We start from the raw sequence: 22,083 nt of genomic DNA, 5'->3' as shown, positions 1-22,083 counted from the left end.
AAGCAAGGGCTCATGTAAACAATCATGTAAACAGTCAAAATGACCCAGACACTTCAGTTATGCAACGCTGCGGCCATGGTAGATGTCCTCGGATGGAAAATTGTCCTCGAAGGTCTAGACGAAAGACGCCAGGTGCTGAAGATGCCTCGGAAGGTCTAGTTACGCAATGATGCGGCCATGAAGCAAGGCAGTTGTCATCCCGACCCTCTTTTACTCTTTATAACACTTAAGCATTATACTACAACCTGGTATAGCAAGCAATAATCATTTACTGGTTATACTAGTAAGAAAAATATGGCAATATGTATTATTTATGGTATATATGAGCACAAGCAAATATTCAATCAATCAATCAAGCAAATATTTAATCAATCAAACCTAGATAATTACCTCAACATTTCCCGCCTGTTTATTCAATATTTGCGACAGAAACATCATCAGAAAGAACCTCCTAAAAAGCTTTATTCAATCGGATCATTAGGCATGTCGACGCATATTGTCATAACCCGGAGTTGGAGGTGGTGGCGGGGTCTGAATGAAAGTTTCCGGAATGGAAAAACCATCATCATCATCGTCAGGGAGATCGCCATCATCTAAAGCCACTTCGCAAACCACAAACTCCGTATGGGCACCTGTGTCATACTCCTCTCCCAGGCCCAAAAGGGGGTATAATTCCTGTAATCGTGGATCTATAGCCGCGGAAACAAACCGGTGAAGTATAACACGAATGCAGGGAATGCAACAACAACCACATAATCCCAGAGTCAATGTGTGACACAATGGCGGAACACACACAACAAACTGGAAAAAGTCTAAATGCTCCCCCCCAGGAGCTCAATATATACACTATATACTGTTAGCGAACGAGGCTAGCGGCCGCCTGGCGTAAACAGCTTCTCTGGTGAAAATTCATGTGACTAAATGTTTAAATCCCCGAATTTTTCATTGTTATGGATGAAAACAGTCTCGATTCTTCGCCAAAAGCAAAGAAACCGTGCAATTAGCATTTACAGTGGGGCAAATAAGTATTTAGTCAACCACTAATTGTGCAAGTTCTCCCACTTGAAAATATTAGAGAGGCCTGTAATTGTCAACATGGGTAAACCTCAACCATGAGAGACAGAATGTGGGGGAAAAAAAAACAGAAAATCACATTGTTTGATTTTTAAAGAATTTATTTGCAAATCATGGTGGAAAATAAGTATTTGATCTATAACAAAAGTTCATCTCAATACTTTGTTATGTACCCTTTGTTGGCAATAACGTAGGCCAAACGTTTTCTGTAACCCTTCACAAGCTTTTCACACACTGTTGCTGGTATTTTGGCCCATTCCTCCATGCAGATCTCCTCTAGAGCAGTGATGTTTTGGGGCTCTCGTTGGGCAACACGGACTTTCAACTTCCTCCTGACCCCGTGGCGTCAAAATGATAACAAGAACGGGGAGCACAAAACCCAGAACCACACGGGGGGACCTAGTGAATTACCTACAGAGAGCTGGGACCACAGTAACAAAGGCTACTAGCAGTAACACAATGCGCTGCCAGGGACTCAAATCCTGCACTGCCAGACGTGTCCCCCTGCTGAAGAAAGTACACATCCAGGCCCGTCTGTGGTTCGCTAGAAAGCATTTGGATGATCCAGAAGAGGACTGGGAGAATGTGTTATGGTCAGATGAAACCAAAATAGAATTTTTTGGTAGAAACACAGGTTCTCTTGTTTGCAGGAAAAAGACTACTGAATTGCACCATACCCACTGTGACGCATGGGGTTGGAAACATCATGCTTTGGGGCTGTTTTTCTGCAAAGGGACCAGGACAACTGATCTGTGTAAAGGAAAGAATGAATTGGGCCTTGTATCGAGAGATTTTGAGTGAAAATCTCCATCCATCAGCAAGGGCATTGCAGATGTGGCGTGGCTGGGTCTTTCAGCATGACAATGATCCCAAACACACAGCCAGGGCAACAAAGGAGTGGCTTCGTAAGAAGCATTTCAAGGTCCTGGAGTGGCCTAGCCAGTCTCCAGGTCTCAACCCCATAGAAAATCTGCAGAGGGAGTTGAAAGTCCGTGTTGCCCAACGGCAGCCCCAAAACATCACTGCTCTAGAGGAGATGTGCATGGAGGAATGGAGCAAAATACCAGCAACAGTGTGTGAAAAGCTTGTGAAGAGTTACAGAAAACGTTTGGCCTCCATTATTGCCAACAAGGGGTATATACATTAACAAAGTATTGAGATGAACTTTTGGTCTTGACCAAATACTTATTTTCCTCCATGATTTGAAATAAATTATTTGAAAATCAAACAATGTAATTTTCTGTTTTTTTTCCCCCACATTCTGTCTCTCATGGTTGAGGTTTACCCATGTTGACAATTACAGGCCTCTCTAATATTTTCAAGTGGGAGAACTTGCACAATTAGTGGTTGACTAAATACTTATTTGCCCCATTGTATTTTACGTAAATATGTCGAAGTACAATGCTACTCTGTTAGCGAATGAGGCTAGTGGCCGTCTGACGTAAACACAGCTTTTTTGGCAAAAACTCTTGTGAATAAATGGTTAAATCCCAGAATTCTTCATAGACATGGATGTAAAACAGTCTTGATTTTTGTTAAAAGCAAAGAAACCGTGCAGTTAGCGTTTATTTTACGTATATTGTCGAAGTACAATGCTACCCTGTTAGCGAATGAGGCTAACGGCCGCCTGGCGTAAAAGGAGCTTTTCTGGCAAAAATTTTATGAATAAATGCTTAAATCCCTGAATTCTTTATAGATATGGATGTAAAACAGTCTCGATTCTTGGTTAAAAGTAAACTATGAGGCTAGTCAGTTATGAAAATTAGCCGCCTCCACGTGTAAACAAAGAAGAACATTTCTGCGAATAAATGCTTCGATCATGCATGCACGGTACGAAAAATATAATATTTACCTTGAATCCTCGAACAAATCACACCTGAAATAATCCTTCCTGTTTGTATGCGTTACAGCTTTCGTACTTTTTCAACCTAAATCCGGCGTTAGATTGCTGCATGTGTTGAATAACTGTGACAAACTGCGAATAACTGAAGAGGACTGTCGGACGGCCCCCCTTCTTGAAGGCGTGGCGCAGTGTCTGGAATGTGTCCCGTGAATATCATTTTGAAGTCTATGATTACTGATTCAGCAACTCAACCTGAGTGTAGCAGTGAACTCTCTCTCTCTCTTGCCCTAATCACTGGCATACGTGAGCAGCCTCACATTACAAACAAACAAGGACCCAAACGGGGCTGCACATACTGTAGTTGCTGGCAAAAATCAATTATCAAAAAATCGTTGGCAACTAATTTAATAATCGTGTTGCAGCATTAAGTAAGTAAGTAAAATAACACAATTAGTAAATGACAATATTTTTATTTTTATCCATTTTGACTTATTTATAAATCACAAATTGTAATAAGATCTGCTTGTTGCCATTGGCGTTGGAGTTGGTGTGGGACCAGGTGCCCTCGGGGAGCTCAAGGCTGGTGTAATTAATTTTTACCTTGAATCCTTGACCAAATCACTCTTGAGACAATCCTCCCTGTTTGTATGCGGTGAGACAATCCTTCCTGTTTGTATGTGGTACAGCTTTTGTACTTTTTCAACCTAAATCCGGCGTTGCGTGTTTGAGAATAAATGCGACCGACTGTCCCCATAGCTTAGGAATTAATTCAGGTTGATGAATCTTATTGCAGAAAATCTCCCATTGATTCAGCATTATGGTGAAAAAATGTTTTCCAGATGTGTTATTTTGGTGGGAAAAAGAAGTCTTTTCAGGTGAAATTTTTCTACAGCTGGATTTTTGGTGCATTCCTTTATTGGTTCAGTCATTATGCTTTCAAAAAGGTACACATATTTTTATGTTTAGAAATCGCTTCCTCAGATTGAAGAAAAGTTTTCCTCCATACTCAGTCCTAGTTTTAAAACAAATTATCAGTATTTCACAAACCTTACCAGGGCATTTAAACTTTTGAGCAAAACATTTTGATGGGTGCCTAACGGTAAGACTTTCTATGTTACAGAGCAGTATTGGCAGCTTGCAGCCGTTACTTTGAAGCCATGTTCAGTGGAGGGCTACGGGAAAGTATGGACAGAGAAGTCAATTTTAGAGACAGTATACACCCAGAGGTATGAACATTACAATACTATTATTAATATTACAATATTACTTGGAAAATCTACACTCACCATATATAAATTAATCACTGAAAGGTGCAATATGTAAGATTTGTTGCCAAAAATGGTACCGCAACCAGGATGAAACTGATATTGAAGTTCACAACATCCCTTTCCATCCCCTTTGGGCTGCCAATAAGTGTTTCGCAAAGGAGAATCAAGTTATATTGTCAAACCAATGTTGCATTTCAATCACAAACTACAAAATATAATTTCTGGAAATTGTGTGGGTTTTGCTGTGCTATAGAGCCTACCCACGTACCACGTGCTCGCTGTATGGTTCCACCCACTTGTCCATCATTTTGACTCTGTATTAGCATTGTTTTCAATTGATGGCGGAACTTAAAATGCATTTCATGGAAGACCCGGTGCTTTCTGATGCCGCAAACTCACTGGATCTGTTGCATAAAAGGCGTTATGAGGAAAAGCTTCGTTCTATACAGTCGCCAGATCCATATTTGATGCCCAAATCGATGTTTTTCGACCCACTGTCTTCGCCCTGTCTGCCTGACATCTGCTACGCAGATATTTACAATTATCTTGTCCACACTAAATCAGCCTATTCTCACGAAAATATGATAAACTTCAAGAGCTTGGAGGCTTATAAATACTTCGTTGCTGGTTGGGTGAAACAGGTCCTCGTCCACGAAAATTCGGCAGGAATCTATCTTGTGCTTGGAAAGGTGAGTTACGAAATTTTCAATTCAAAATCTTTTGTTATTGCTAACATCCACTGTCAAGTCTAATGTATTTCATGTCGTTTGTCAATGGAGTTAAGGCTTTTAATATTTATATGGTTTAGCGATAGCACTCTCACTACATACATACGTGTATGTTGTCGGCGATTAGCCTAGCAATGATCTTAATTGTGGTTGTCAGGCCAAAACCCTCTAAATATATATTAAATGCATCTTACCGGATATAAAATGACTACTACATAGTCTGTGGTGATTTTTTTGGTGTCCAGTTTTCACGTCGAATTGCAGCCGTCCATTTTGCTCTCCTCTTTGGATCCCTCGGAATACGGTAAAACTTCAAGTCTCTCCTTCCATCTTCTCTGTTAGTGCAACCAACAGCCACACACGCCTTCACCATTTTGATTATTAATGTTAAGGAGCAGAAAAACACGCCGTAAATAGGAGAAATGTACGTAGCCGTAACAGGTTAACACTATGTTTTGACGGACAAGTGGGCGGAACCATACAGCGAGCACGTGGTACGTGGGTAGGCTCTATACAGTATACTTGTAGTATAAGTAAATGCAAGTATACCTACTTGTAGTATAAGTGCACGCAAGTAAAACTAGTTGTACTATAAGGCCACGCCAGTACACATACTTGTAGTACTAGTACACGCGCTGGTAGTACTAGTGCATGCTAGTACATGCGCCTGTAATACCGCTGGTACGCGCCCCTGTAGTACTGATGCACGCTGGTACGCGCGCCTGTAGTACTGGTGCATGCTGGTAAGGGCGCCTGCAGTGCTGGTGCACGCTGGTAAATGCGCCTGTAGTACTGGTGCACGCCTCTTAGGACTATTCATCTTAGGGCACCCAAAAGGAGTTGCAGCAGACCTGCTCCATAGTGAGGTGTTATGGTCATGTCTCTCTGGAAAGGGGCCGTGAGGATGACATGTTGGAGAGAATGTCTCCTTTCTGGCCCGAGAAAGCTTTAGGGTCCCACCGCAAGAGTTGGAGGAAATGGCTGGGGAAAGGAAGTCTGGGCGTCCCTGCTTAAAATTCTTGTCCCACCCAAAAACTGATTAGAAGACTATTGATGGTAGATGTAATCCACAGGGAAGAAAAAACTTGAGTAACAAATTTCCTAAATGCAAGAACGTGAATATTATGACATAAATTAGTTGTTTATTCATCTGTGTTTGTGTGTATGCGTGTGTGGTAGTGTTACTGAAAAAATAGAATAGTACTAATTTACTCTTTTTACTCATACAGGTCTTGGAGCTTTTGCTGGATTATGCGTATTCATCTCGAGTTATAATAAATGAGGAGAACGCGGAGTCATTGTTGGAGGCAGCAGACATGTTGCAGTTTCACGACATCCGGGATGCTGCAGCAGAATTTTTAGAAAAAAACCTCCATTCTTCAAACTGTTTAGGGATGATGCTTTTATCAGATGCCCATCAGTGTAAAAGACTGTACGAGCTCTCTTGGAGGATGTGCTTACTACACTATGAAACGGTAAAGAGATGCACCTATAAGTAAATCATCAACAAGTTAATAATTGTATTTACCATTCATAGTGGCTTTTTACGCCGGCACGGTGGAAGACTGGTAGACTCATCTGTCTTACAGTTCTGAGATCAAAGGATCAAACCCGGGCTCTGGCCTTCCTGTGTGGAGTTTTCATATTCCTCCCCGTGCCTGTGTGGTGGGTTTTTTCCGGGTACTCTGGTTTCCTACCACATCCCAAAAACGTGCATGGTAGGCTGATTGGACACTCCAAATTGTCCGTAGATATGAGTGTGTGTGTGTGTGTGGGAATGTCTTTTTGTCTCGTTGTGCTCTGCAATTGGCCTTTCCTAAAAGCTCCGCCCCCTTAGTTACAGTTGGTTAGTCGACATGCTTCTTCACTCCAACGGCACAAGCAATTGCAGACGTATACTGGAGTGTGTCAAGTGATTGATTTTGGAGCAACAACAGTGCAACATCCTCCAGGTTGAGGCAAAATGGTTTACAACTTGAAGCGGAGGGTTATGTTGAAAAAATGAAAAATTGTAGCAAGCTATCGAGGCATACAGCTTCAAAATTGACAGCAAAGCAGAGGGTTAGGTTACTAAGGTGTCCGTTCACGAAATGTAACATGAAAAATAAAACCAAAATATGTTCAATATGCTTCCTAGGACGCCCTGTATACGTACTTAGAAGAAGCATCACTTTAATGTTCGCGCACTCGTATAATTCACTGCGAACGAAGACATTAAGTTAACGAAGTAGCTAATGAAACGGCTACGTTTACTTAGACGTTATGTTAGTGACATCCGAAGAAGATATAATATTCAATAACATTAACTACAACTTGGATATCCAGTCGCTAGTTAACCTCTGGCATTAGCTTAGTCTTAAGAGAACACATATGTGTCCTTGTTTATTTTGGAGACATTTAGCTGAGAGTGACACCATATGCCCCGACTTCTTATTAAGAGGTCGACCGATATATTGCCCGGCTGATATATCGGGCCGATATATACACTTTTTTTCAACACTGGTCATTGGCCGATTAAACAAACAAGCAAAAAGCTGATAAAACAGGAGTTTGATATAGCATCCGTGTGGGCAACTGTGGCTGCCGCTGAATGACTGCAGGACCCCAAAAGGACCCGGCAGCAGTTTGAAGAAGCTTGAAGCTTGAAGACAGGCTGCTATGGGAAGCTTCTGGCTTGCCTGTTTTGTATATATTTTAAGATATTTTTTTATCATGCATGAGAGATTATGCAATGTTGCTTTAGCATCTAAAGGTGTTTACTAATGTAACGGGTACATGCAGGTCTGTTGTGGAGCGTGGAAACCTCCCTGCCGATTCCTTGATGTAAGGATGCTAACGGCTGTGCCGTCGGCTCGAGCTTTATGGGCGCAGTGGTTACCATCCTTGCCTGCCGAGTGGAAGCGTCGTGGCACGCGGGGCTGCGCTGACACACCGGTTAGAATGGTGCCGAATGAGCCACGACGCTTCCACTCGGCAGGCAACTCTGCAACCACTGTGCCAATAAAGCTCGGGCCAACGGCGCAGCCGTTAGCGTCCTTACGTGAAGGAATCGGCAGGGAGGTTTCCACGCTCCACAACGGACCTGCGTGTACCCGTTACACTAAGTTATCCTTACACTCTAAATCAGGGGTATCCAACTCCGGTCCTCGAGACCCTTTATCCAGTTTTCCATGTCTCCCTCTTCAACACACCTGACTCAAATAATCAGAATCGTGCAGAGCTTGCTGATGAACTGATCATTCGATTCAGGTGTGTTTAAGGAGGGAGACATGGAAAATAATCTAGATAGAAGCTCTCAAGGACCGGAGTTGCATACCCCTGCTCTAAATGTTGCGTTAATGTAGCATTCACGTTAGCATTAGCTTTGGGGTGGCGAACATCCTCTTTAACTCTCACTTGTTTACCTCTTTGTCTGTATTTATCTGTTTATCTCTTCGTGACACCGTGGTGCGTTCAATTATTTGAAAATGATATTCTGTTCTTGCGGAGTGTGTTTAGTCATAGAAAAGTGTTACGTTCGTTGGTTTGGTAGCACTAGACCAGACATGTCAAAAGTCCGGCCCGGGGGCCAAATGCGGCCCGTGGTCAAATTTCATCCGGCCCCCAGCCTGTGTCATAAAATCAATAACGTCTGGCCTGCACCTCATTTACCCACTAAAAGGCAGCAGCACTCTAAGCAACAGTACCCCTTGTGACCCGTTACTCCCAATTTTTAAAAATGGCGACAATCAACAAAAAAAAGGAAAGTTGCCTGCGACGGCCGACGCTTCAAGGATAGGTAGAAATTGGACGATTACTTCACTAAAATACGCAACAACTGTGTCTGCCTCATTTGCAAAGAGACAGTCGCTGTTTTTAGAGCTTAATGTGAGGCGGTATTACTAAACAAGACACGTTGACATGTAAGACAAGATTACAGGGAAGGTACGTAGCAAGAAATTGAAGCTAGTTTAATTTTATAGCAGCAGTATTTCACAAGAGCCCGACAGTAGTTGAAAGATTGTAGAAATTATTAATTTAAAAAAATACCGTATTGGCCCGAATATAAGACGGTGTTTTTTTTTTGCATTGAAATAAGACTGAAAAAGAGGGGGTGGTCTTACATTCGCGGTCTAGACATTATACCCATTCACGACACTAGATGGCGCCAGATATCATTGAAGCGATGTTCTGTCATGACAAATCTCAGCTACTCGCCCCACTCACGACGCTAGCTGGCGCCAGATATCATTGAAGCGATGTTCTGTCATGACAGATCTCAGCTTCTCTCAAGTTTAACCAGGTAGAATTATTTTATTGCAATGTTTTACCTTATTCAGATTTGTTTCAAGACTACAGTTATAGTTAGACTTCACTTTGATGGTTAATGCAGTTATTGCAATTTTGTTGTTTTATCACAATAGATTGGTTTATTTACATTTAAAAAAAAAAAAAAACAATGTGATTGCACTTCAGTTTACATATTTAAATGTTCAGATATTAAGATTTGAATGAAGCAAAATAACATACTTTTTCTCTCAAATATATCGTCATAATCATTTGTTTCGGATGTACTGTAATTATTTTCTGTATAAAAATTAATTTGGTGTTCAAAAAGTCTTTTTTTCAAACTTGAGTCTTGTAAAAGAGGGGGTCGTCTTATAATCAGGGCCGTCTTATATTCAGGCCAATACGGTAAAAAAGCAAATGTGACACACAGAATGGCTTGCTAAAGTTTGCTTAAATATATTGTTCTATGTAAAGGACGTCAGCCTAAGTCGGCCCCTTACATTTTTAACACACCAAATCTGGCCCCCTTTGCAAAAAGTTTGGACACCCCTGCACTAGACCGAATGAATTGTTTAAGTCTCAGGTCATCATTGTAAATTTAAAGTTGTTGAAGAAATTTTTAACAATTGCCTTTCATTATCTATCAGCCTCAAATATCGGTTTTGGATATCGGCAGTAAGCTGAAAATTGTTTTAGATATCGGTATTTGCATCAGCATTAGAAAATCCTGTATCAGTCGACCTCTATTCTTAATCCATTGGAATCCTGTTCTATTTTTTTTTTTTTTTTAATGGCTTTGGGAAGGGAAAGAACCGCATTCATACTCATACAGGTATACTTCTGGGGTACCTCGTGTCTGATTTAGATATTTCATTAGTGCATCGTTTTACTATTTTGGACATACGCAACTTGTTGAAGCTTTTCACCTTCTTCGGTGAAATTTATGAAGGTTGCCGATCTCAAAAGCACCAAAAGAATCAATTTGGTAATTCGGCATCTGAGATTTTGTCGGATGATGCCCCTCAACAATGGTCTCTAGGACATATGATTGGTTGATAGCCGCGTAGGAGGCAGAGTTTGCAAAAGGTCAATTGGCAGTAAATACCCGCAAATTAAAGCCGAACGTCTTCCATTAAACCACTTTTTTTTTTTTATTTAAAATTTGTTTGTGTTTGGAGCCCAAAATATGATCACAGTCTGTTTGGTATTTGTCATTTTGGTCAACATTTTTTATTTTAAAGAAATTTTCATTGTCCTTTAGATACGTGATTCTGAGGACTTCTATAGTTTGACAAAAGAAAAGCTGCTGGAGCTTGTGCTTAGTGATGAGCTGGAGATAGAAGATGAACAGGTAAGTGAATTTGTTTCTGTTTTTCTTTTTTTGGTTGCTGTTTGTCTTTAAATATATATCCAATACTCTGTCAGAACTGAGGCTACGTCTACATGAGGGCGCATATTTTATTTTTTTGTAAAAAGAGGAGCAGGAAAGCCGCATCTTTACCATTTGCCTCCGTTGTTTACAATGCCATTATGCCACGCAAAAAATAGCAATGGCGCGCTCTATGACGTCACTTCCTCTGTATCTGATTATTACTGTATACAGTGAGTAGCGGGAGTATTTGCACCCCTTGTGATTTTGCAAGTTCACCCACCTAAAAAATACACTGTATACTGTATGGATACCCCGGCTACACTAGGTGGCCGGTCCGTAGTTTATGAAATTACACAACCTAGTCTAACTAATTACACGTTTAAGGCAATTATCCGTCCTAGCGAAGACGTAGCCTAAGAATAGGGAAGTCTTCTAAGAATAGGGAAGTCGTCTCGATTGCAGAGTGATTTGATTAAAAGTGATTTTAACCAAATCACAAACCACATAGATGACAAACTTCCTCCAGGTCACACACTAGTTCCTATGCATTAAACAGTTGGGGGAAAAATACTCGCTGCGGCATATTGTAAACAATAAATTCCTATGTCAAGCTATCATACAGGCTTTGAGAAGAAAAGTTCGTTTTGTTTATGAAAAGAGCAGACACTCAGTGAATATGGCCTGAAGACAGAACAGCAATGAAGAAATGTTTATGATTATAAATAATGATATAGAAATATTTTCCGACACCTGGCATTTTTTCCCCCATCCTGTATTAACATATTAACAAGTTCTGCATTTCTATATTGTTTTTGTAAATAATGACATTTAAAAGTTTGTCATCTGAGGTTGTAAATACTAGGGAATGGGACTTGTGTCACGATGTGATGCACCTCGATATGGCAGGATCACGATATGTCCCGATGTGATATAAAAAAATGTAAAAATAAATAAAAATACTATGTAATGAAAACTTTTTAAAAATGTAGTTGGACTTGAAAATGCAGTACAGATTACAGTATTAGGCTCGAGCGTTTACGTCACAGCAGCACGGGATCGAGCGAGATTTGCGACAACGCAGCCATTTCGGAAGCACGTCTGCATCATGGGACATTTAAACTTAACGGCAAATACAATTCAACTACGAGTGCCAAAGATGGAAAAATGTAGGGAAAACTTGCCAGTTCGATACAGAGACAAACTTGTTACCACGGCGAAGGACAGATATGTGAGCAATTTTAAGGATGTGAACAATGTTGACCCTCACGAGCAAGCCGAACACAAATGGAATAAAGATGTCGACAAGCTTCCACCACTACGCGAAATGGACATCATGCTGTATTTAGTGTTTGGTGTATGTTACTACACTCATCAGCAATTCCGAAACTACAAATCGCTACAAAGCTACGAACAATTTTGCTGCGGATGGGGTGCAGGATCTGCACATTATGACCATAGCAAACGGCAACACCATCTTTCTAGCAAAGGTAGGCAATGTGTGTTTACATTAGTCTGTGACCACGGATGTACAAATTTTTTGTTGCAGAAAATGTAGCCTGTGTACAAATTCTTTGCCACTCTCTCACATCAAAATATTACAGCTTTTTCATTTAGCAACGACAGGAATGATGTCTTATGAAGACAATGCACATGTCTGCATGCTAGTTGTTTAGCTGTAGCTATAGCTAACAACAGGCCAGGGCATAAAGTTACTGAAATTTGCGTAAACAAATGAAATTAACTTACCGGAGTGGAAGTGCATAGAGCAAACTCTGTGTGTAACTGGAGAATCAAACGTTATGCCCTTCCTTCTGATCGAGGCCACCCATGCCATTCTTCGACGTTTGGTAAGTTCAGATATGACCTTTCCCTCGCCTTTTCTCCATGTAGGGATCCGGAAGAAACTCAATGGCGTTAAGTCGAGCTGTACATTCTCCTTTCTATTCGATCGGTTGTTGCAATTCTTTACCGCACAATAATTTCCAACCATTTCTAAAGAGCGACCTGTGTTAATATGCCTCACTGTTTATGTTTCTCGCTTCCAAAATGGCGATAGCGGCGGAAACCTCGCGAGTGCCATGTCATACGCTCGAGCCTAATTAAGCAGCCACAAAGCGCAATGGCAATCGCCTGTCATCTCATATTTTGTGGATTTGTGTATGAAGAATGTTGGTGAAATGAAAATCTACTGCTAGTGAAACACTTTCCAAGAAACGTTTTAAAGCCGAACACTGTGGGAAAGCTATTATTTCCAAATTAAAAATGATTAACAAATTATCCTGATGGCACTTGTTGCATTTCATACATGTAAAAACACAAGCACATTCACATTCAGAATTCTTAACACTGTCGGCTTTCGGGCTTCAAAATTACTTGGTTGCACTTGGAGTACAAATTGGCTGCAAAGCTTCATTCAAGAAGCTTAATTTGGCTATCACAGCTCACTATCCCTGGGAGAACAGTCAACCTTTGCTGCCACTTGCAGTCAACACTGTTGTAATGATCATTATTATGCTAATAATTAGAGGTGGGAATCTTTGGGCACATAACGATTCGATTACGATTCAGAGGCTCCGATTCGATTATAAATCAATTATTGATGCACCACAAACAATTCCCCCCACCCCCGCTTTTAATTTTTTGTACACTAGTTCCAAAATTGTTCAAAAAACCTCTCAGGCTAAACAAACAACTATTTAAATATTCAAGTCCCCATTCTATATCGGCAGCTTTAAACTACATTCAATTAATTTAATATTGTGAATCAACCATTAAAGTTGTTAAAATTGCTCCCGTTATTCCATAATTTCCATTCTGTCTACTTTCGACATGAAAGTTTTAAAACTGTTTCATCATTTAAGATAGATTCGAGACAAGATTTTGCCGATTTTTTTTTTTTTTTTTTTTTTTTTTTTAGATAAAAAGTAATTAGGTTCGCTACAACAGAGCCTTCTACAGATGTCTACTGCTTTAAGATGGCGCCTGTTTACTAGCGCGAGAAAGTCTGTACATTTCGCATCAAGTTCTTGGTATGTGATCTAACACGGTCGTCGTCTGTCATTTCACATCTAGTTCTAGATATATGTGATATCTACCATAGCCGTATGTTGCCGTATGTTTGTAGCAACTAGCAACTGGGCGCTGTTTGTAGCAGCAGACGGCCGCAGTCAGGTATTATTGATTTTTTTTTTTTAATCTAGTGGCATGAGATGAACATTTAATTTACTCTCGGTCATTCCTCATTGCGTCCTGAAGACTGCGCTGACTGTGTTTTATTTCCGCTTTAGCTGGTATAATTCAATAATCGGAATTTGGATGTTTGTGAATCGTTCTCGAATCTTCCACAGCCGAATCGCGAATAATCTGTATCCGAAATTTCGCACGCCTCTACTAATAATTAGCATTAGTGCCCTTCCAAGCGCCGGAGCCAGAATCACTGTGTTTAGGCATGTGCCGGTATGATATTCTGACGGTATGATAACCTTAAGCCAAAATATCATGGTTTCACGGTATTGCAATAACAGCTCTAAAATGTGTTACTTTGACATATCTGGATTTTTTTTTTTTTTTTCCATTGGAGTTTTATTTTTCAAAACATGAGCACATTGGAACATAAGTATAATATTAGGTTAAAATAAATATACTGGACTGTCTCAGAAAATTAGAATACACAATATTCTAATTTTTTGAGACAGTCCTGTGTATATATATTTCCTGAGACAGTCAGGAAATTAGAATATTGTGTATTCTAATTTCCTGAGACAGTCCTGTATATATACACAGGACTGTCTCAAAAAATTAGAATATTGTGTATTCTAATTTCCTGAGACAGTCCAGTATATGTATTCTACATAAAATTGAAATTAATGCAGTTCTTTTGGTAAGCCTAAACCCACAGCCACAGCTCAACATTATTGCCATCAGAAAAAAAAAAATTGAATTATTTTCCATATAAAGCACCTGTGTATGACTCGTATCATGTTTACATTAAACACTACTCTTTCTCAACAAATACAGTTGCCAGCGAGAAAAAAACAGCATGTTTTGCCACCGCTAAACACACCAAACACGCTGGAGTTGACTCTCGTAGTTGGTAGGAAAAGTTGTGGTAAACAGTGTTTGCTAACTTTTAATTTTGTATAAATGTGAAATCATATTGGAGGTATTGCCTCCTCAGTAGCCATCCTCTGCAAACATGTTTTACATGTCAGTTGGACCTCCGCCTCTAAGCCGCGGCCATCTATAAGTTTTATGGAGCCGAAATATTCCCATACCAGCGATTTCGTTTTCATCGATGGGGGGGGTAAGGAGTTTCACCTCCTCCAGCTGTCGTGTAGCACAGCTGATGCACTGACTCTTAGCAACAACCGGTGGGGGAGGGTTGAGCCTTGTAGCTGCAAGCAAGGGATTTCTCTATGCATTTTTGAGACATAAAAAATAGCTAATACTGCAGAGACGGTATGACGGAAATTTTTTCCTGTTTTGTAACCTTGACGTTTTCATACCACGGTATACCTTAAAACCAGTAATTGGCACATGTCCAACTGTGAGAGCGTGTTCTGTCCTCTGAGCGTGAAAACACGCCCTCATTCATGTGAATGTTTGAATGTGAATTCATGTGAGGTAGTCGTCCCAAAATATTGCAATTCTTTACTCCCAGCATGCAATGTGGTGCTGAGGCTATAAATACCTTTCAAAGTTCATGTTCTGTGCTCATTATTTCTTTAGTCAGTGTTCGAGTTGTTCCATTAATTGCTAGTTATGCTATTTAGTTTTTTATTAAGTGATATTTGCATTCTTTTGAAACTGCAAGTTTGAATGTCGTTGATTTAATCAAGTGCTACTACTTGCCATTAGTCGTGAAGTGAGTGGAAGCCTGTTTGTCTGCCTACACATTATAAGCGGGAGTTGACTTTTCCTGTCCCATGAGTGCAACAAAAGAGCTGGTGGTTGCTCGTGAGAAAACTACTGAGTCAGTGAAGCAATCTGACTAAATTATTTAAAGGCTATGTTGCTCAAATCATGTGGCAGTGCATCTAGTCCACTGTTGTTTTTGGTAGCCCTTTTAATTTTTCTTTTAGTCTTAGTCTTTTGGACGAAAGTACTGATGAGTCATATTTTAGTCATTTCAAAATGTGTTCGTCTTCGTCTACTTTTAGTCGACAGTTGCTCAAAATTCGTCTGTAAAATTCCAAAGTTTGAGTCCAAAAATAAATTAAAGGTTTCCAACATTTGCAAATGAACATAGACAGACAAGCACATAATGTGGCGTCTACAAGGACAACGCCAACTTGGTGATGATAATACACACTCAGCAGGAAAAGCAGTCATCAACATCAGCAGGATCATTTTCAATTAAACCCACGTATAAGCCACAAACTGAACGAAAAAAAATGTTGTCCAAGCGTTTGACTCTGGGAAGTCTGCAATGTTTTTTTTAATTAAAAAAAAAAAAAAATCTTACAGTCTAGCCAGTAGTTGCAAGCAATCAGTATTTCCCAGTAATTGCTCATTTACCAAACAACAGCTGAAGTGGGCTATTGGCTAAATGCCATTTCACCAACTGGCTCTCCTCTAGACTTATTAAACAGAAAAGCCAAGTGTTTTAAGGAAATGCTTGCCATTCTGAAGCTAATGATAACGCTATGAGTTACATTTAGCGTCTGATGATCTCTTGGCACAGACCTTTAAAGGCTAAAGCAGCATTGCATATTCTCTCTTGCTAAGGTAAGAAAACTAATCTTACAGTGTTTCTATGCATGTAAGATGGAGCACAGCCTAGCTTTAGACACATCCTAAACTCCAGTGAGGAGCGTGAGGGAGAGGCGCAGCACATCTCACATGAGTGACAAGACCTAAACACTGCTACGATGCAAGCTGAATACTGAAGCCAGACCGCCGGAATCACGCCAGCCGAAATGCCGGACACGGCTGGCACAGGTCCAACGAGCTGGGCCGCCCAGCCAGAAGGCCAAACTCCGTGCTGTCACCTCAGTCTTAACCCTTTGCACAGACTCCATTTTGAAAGGTTTAAAGAAGGCTCACTGAGAACAAGTTTTATTCGGGTCGACAGCAATCAAACAGAAAGGCGAAACACTCAGGCGAGGAGGCAAACTTGTTCCAAGATCACCATATCAAACATCAACAAAAGGTTCCTGAGAAAAATGACAACGCTTAGTTAAACATTGTCTATTGATGGCTCTCGCTGGGCGGCCGTGGGCAGGAAGAAGGGTGTGTTTGGGATTATTGTCTGTTTTTGGGTTGGACAGGAGGATTCAGGAGTTCCTGTTGTCAGGGCAACTAGGGTGATTTTGTCACCTCAGCGTCAAAGGGGCTCTTGGAGTCTTATCAGACGTGTTATCCATTGAATATCAGGTTCTCCGGTGTTTCTTGTATTGGGACAGGGCGTCTCGCCATTTGTTCTGGACTGTCCGGGAGAGCCGATTCCGAGAGTTGGTGGTGCAGATGTGGGCTTGTCAGCGTCAATCTTGCTCATGACGCACACGTTGGACTTCCGTGATAAGATGGCGTTGTATTTCTTTTATGCCCTATATTATGCTTTCCTTAAACTATGGTATAAGTGCTTTTTATTTTATATTGGGTGTGTTAGAGTAGGGATGTCCCGATCCAGGTTTTTGCACTTCCGATCCGATACCGATATTGTTTTGCACTTCCGATCCGATACCGATACTGGCCGATACCGATACCGACCTATCTGAGCATGTATTAAAGTTATTTAGCCTCCTTACTTAGTTGTCAGACTCATGTTGAAAAGGGTTTTAGTACTCTTGATAACAACTAGCCAACTGAATTAGGTGAGTTTGAATAACACACAATGGTTGGGAACAAGAAACTGACCTGTTTATTCAGTGAAAAACACAAAAGATTCTAAATAACAAACAGAAATGGCATAGTCAGTCAGTAAAACGTGCAAATGATATTATGAACTGTCAGTGGAAAATCCCACAAACTTCCTAAGCTATTAGATGCTTTTAATGTCTCGTGCATTAGTTATAAAAATTGTATAAAAAGCCTCTCAGGTTTAAATAAACTACTATTTCAGTATCAAGTTAACATTTTATAACAGTAAATAAAACACTCAAGTCCCCATTCTGTATCAGCAGCTTTAAACTACATTTAATTAATTTAATTTTGCGAATCAACTGTTAAAGTTGTTAAAATTGCTTTCTTTATTCCATAATTTCCCTTCTGTCTACTTTTGACATGTGAAAGTTTTAAAACTGTTTAGGGGATAGATTCAAGTCAAGATTTTGCCGATTTAGGAGTATTTTAGATAAAAAGTTAATTAAGTTCGCTTGGAAGGTTCACAACAGCCTACTAGGGAAGTCTTCTGCTTTAAGATGGCGGCTGTTTACTAACGCACGTAGTTTTCAATGCATGTGTTGCTAACGGCGTCGAGTCTGTCATTTTACATCTAGTTCTATATACATATGGTATCTATTAGACAAGCATGATGTTTATGCTGCATTCCAGAGAAGTGGGAAGTCGGATTTATCCCACTCGGATGGTAGCAGTTCCGACCTCAAAGCGTTCCAAGCAAATGTAAACAACAATGATGGCTGATCGCGACGAGGTGTTTTTTATTTTGGCCATCCAAAGACATTTTGACCTCCAGCGAACCTGCCTTCCTATAAGCGATCAAATAGTAGAGGAAAAACGACGGCTGCGTGATAGCCCACACTGTAAACTGCCTTTTTTTAGTTACATCCTTTGCTGATCGTCAATATAAAAACAGCACAACAAAGATGATGTCGGACTTTTCCGGCCTCCGACTAGGAAAATATAATTGGAACACCACTCGAACTGGGAGGTCCAAGTCGCGAAGTCGGAGAAAAAATAACTACCCCAACTTCCAAGTTGTTTCAATCTGACGTCACTGGACTAAATGGCGCTCAAGAAAACGTATTGAATGATAACACAATAATGAAGTAAATCAAGTTTATTTGAGACGCCATGTATTTTTTTCTCATACAGTGAATTATCTTTGTTGTGCTATGTTTTTATATTGACAATCAGCAAAGGATGTAACTAAAAAAAAAGGCAGTTTACAGTGTGGGCAATAACGCAGCCGTCGTCTTTCCTCTACTATTTGATCGCTTATAGGAAGGCAGGTTCGCTGGAGGTCAAAATGTCTTTGGATGGCCAAAATAAAAAACACCTCGTCGCGATCAGCCACGTTTGTTGTTTACATTCGCTTGGAACGCTTTGAGATCGGAACTGGTCCCATCCGAGTGGGATAAATCCGACTTCCCACTTCTCTGGAATGCAGCATAAAAGTGTTGGATGGTGCGTCTTTACTCACGAGAGATAATGGCTCGTCATCCAGAATGAATTCTTCGGCAATTACTCTTGTTATTCCCTGGGCTTTGGGACTGTCGAGTGCCAGTTTGTCACGCATAGCAAAAGTTTCTGCCAGTGTTAGTTGCGTCTCACAGCTTTACCACCACGCTTGACTTTATTGTGGCATATGTTGCACTCTGCCTCTTTGTTTTTGTCGTCCTTTAAGGTGAAATGATCCCGCACAGCTGACATTTTTACCGATAAAGTCTCTCGGTAAATTGGGAGACGGTAATGTAGTGTCTAGTGTGTTGAAGGAGTGCCGTAAAATGCGGACCGGATTTTAGGGAAACCAAAGCAAAAACTGGAATGGTTTATGTATATCTGTGCGCTGGAAAACCCGGACCGGATTTTCAAAAAAACTGGATCGGAAGTCTGGATCGGAATTTTTCCCGTGTCGGCCGATCCGATACCGATGCGCATTTTTTGCCCATATCGGCGTCCGATCCGATCCAAATATCGGATCGGGACATCTCTATGTTAGAGTAATACAAACAGTCAAATAGTAAATACGAGAAACGATACGATTCCCTGATTATATTAACTGTATTAGAATAATGCAAACAGTTAGACGTGCCTACGAGAAAAGGTACTATCTCCTTAAATACGTACAATATGAAAATGTCACGTATTGTGAACATACTGTATGACAGTACATGCCTTGCATATCTGCCGATATTTAACTATATCTTTTCATGGGACAACACTGACAAAATGACACTTTGACACAATGAAAAGTAGTCTGTGTGCAGCTTATATAATAGAGTTAATTTATTTTCCCCTAAAAATAACTCAAAATATAGCCATTAATATCTAAACCCCTGGCAACAAAAATGAATACACCCCTTAGTGAAAGTTGTCAATATTAACATACAACATGTCAATTGTCAATATTTTCTGTGGCCACCACTATTATCCAGAACTGCCTTTACTCTCCTGGGCACGTAGTTGACCAGAGCTTCACAGGTTGCACCTGGAGCGCTCTCCCACTCCTCCATGACGACGTTGCAGAGCTGTCGGATATTTGAGATTTTGCGCACCTCCACCTCTCACTTGAGAATCCCCCAAAGATGTTCTATTGGGTTCAAGTCTGGAGACGTGTTTGGCCAGTCCATCACCTTTACCCTCAGCCTCTTCGGTAAAGCAGCGGTCATCTTGGGGATGTGTTTGGGGACATTGTCATGCTGGAACACTGCCCTGCGACCCAGTTTCTGGAGGGAGGGGATCATGCTCTGCTGCAGTATTTCACAGTACATGATGGAGTTCATGTTTCCCTCAATGGAATGCAACTTTCCAATACCTGCAGCACTCATGCAGCCCCAGACCATGACATTCCCACCACCATGCTTGACTGTAGGCATGACACACTTATCTTTGTACTCCTCACATAGTCGCCAGCACTCACGCTTGAGACCATCGGAACCAAACAAATTAATTAGAGCTGTCCCGACTAGTCGACGTCATCGATGACGTAAATGCGTCGACAGGCAAAACATACCGTTGACGGGTAATGACGGGTTTTTAAAAAAATTACATGCGGATAAAGTTTAGAATGGCAGGCGCTCGCAATGCAAGCGGTTGTTACTGGCACCCCCAAGGGGGCCGCTGTTATTCCAATGTGACGGGCATTGTCAGAATGAGCAAAGAGGAAGAAGTGGGCGAGCAAAAGAGAGGGAGCGAGATCGGTGAGTTGGGAAAGTGCGCTGATACCGCGGAGTTCAGTGGCTGCATCCCCCGCGTTTTTGTTTTGGTCAATAAAAGTATCCAAAAAGAGCTATCCGACGCTTCTTGGTGTTTTTATGCACGCCGCCACCTTCCTGAGGAGGAAATCGGACGAACCGACGACAACGAGCCAAGTGAATCGCCGGTTCACTCTTCACTAGGCGAGGAGTTGAAAACACCACCAATTACCAAACAGGGCAGAATTCGTGACACGTGAAAGTGGCATAAAGCCAAAAAAGCGGACCAGAATAGCAAGAACCTGGAATTATTTCAAGGAAAATATGGAGGGTGCCACTGTGTGTACTCTTTGCTAAGCTGAGCTCGCATACCACAGTAGCACGTTGGCTATGAACAAACACTTGAAGCGCCGTCACCGAAGTATAATTTTCGAAGGAAACAAGAAACAACAAGCTAGCGGATTGTAAGTCCATACAACTTTCATACAACTGTTTTTTTTTAAAATGGAAGTTACCTTTATGTGCGTCGTATCAACGTGCATTTTTATTTAATAAAATAATTAATATATATATTATATATAGTTATATATATATTTTTAAATTATTATTACAGTTATTAGGATCACGGAAGCTCCCCCTTGGGGAAAATATATACATATATCCTGTATATACTTAATATAATAAAAATATATATGGAAACAGCACTGGCCTGCTTACTGTAATCCATGACTGCACTAATGTTAATTACTTTATATTATGAAGTATCATTGTGTATATACATATAGTATTATATTATATTTAAATAAATAAATTAATTAATACTATATATTTAATTTTTGTTACTGCGAGTATGTGTGCCTCTCATTCAAAATAATTGTGGTAATATTTCAGTGTGCCCTCTACTTGATCTATTTTCAGGTTAAAACAAACAAAAGTTGAACAGTTTTTCCCTCCCCCAAAAATGCGGAATGCACACCAGAAAAAGCATCTGAACTCACACAAAGTATTCTGAAAATGGTTGTCCGGGACATTGCAATTCATTTTAACATTTAGAACAATATAGACAGGGGTGCACATAATTTTTTTGCCCAGGTTCTCGGAAGAGGACCTGGAGATGTGACTTGGTCCTCATTGAGCTTGAGAGCCGACCCGCCTATTGCGATAAATTTATGACAAGCTTTACTTAGAGCCAATTAACTTTAATTAATTATATTAACAATTAATGCCTGATTAACATCAACTGGCACAACAAAATTGCCATTACTTTGAAGTGAAATGTAAAGAAATAAACATAAACGCACCAATTCAAAATAAAGGGCATTATGCAGCTCCCACATTAACTCCAAGCCTTTTTAAAAGTGGGATGTCCTCCTCATAAGACCTCATTGAACGTGCATGTTTAGCTTTGTAAAATGTGAGCAAAAACACGTTTGTCAGTGCATGTCGCTGTTCATTACCTTTATTCCGCCCTATTCCGCCACTTGTCCATAGG

At 40.5% G+C, this 22,083-nt stretch overlaps 1 protein-coding gene across 2 annotated transcripts in view; it reads left to right on the top strand.

Moving 5' to 3' along the window:
* Positions 1–22,083, top strand: part of enc2 (ectodermal-neural cortex 2) — a 46,783-nt gene that overhangs the window by 9,301 nt on the left and 15,399 nt on the right. For both annotated transcript variants that reach the window (XM_057837120.1, XM_057837119.1), the window contains 3 exons: positions 4,038–4,143; positions 6,143–6,388; positions 10,444–10,533. In XM_057837120.1, coding sequence (XP_057693103.1) covers positions 4,038–4,143; positions 6,143–6,388; positions 10,444–10,533 — 442 coding nt within the window. The remainder of the gene's footprint in view (positions 1–4,037; positions 4,144–6,142; positions 6,389–10,443; positions 10,534–22,083) is intronic.

Source organism: Corythoichthys intestinalis, chromosome 5 (assembly GCF_030265065.1).
Source record: "Corythoichthys intestinalis isolate RoL2023-P3 chromosome 5, ASM3026506v1, whole genome shotgun sequence".
Lineage (NCBI taxonomy): Eukaryota > Metazoa > Chordata > Actinopteri > Syngnathiformes > Syngnathidae > Corythoichthys > Corythoichthys intestinalis.
This window is presented reverse-complemented; position numbering and strand designations above follow the sequence as displayed.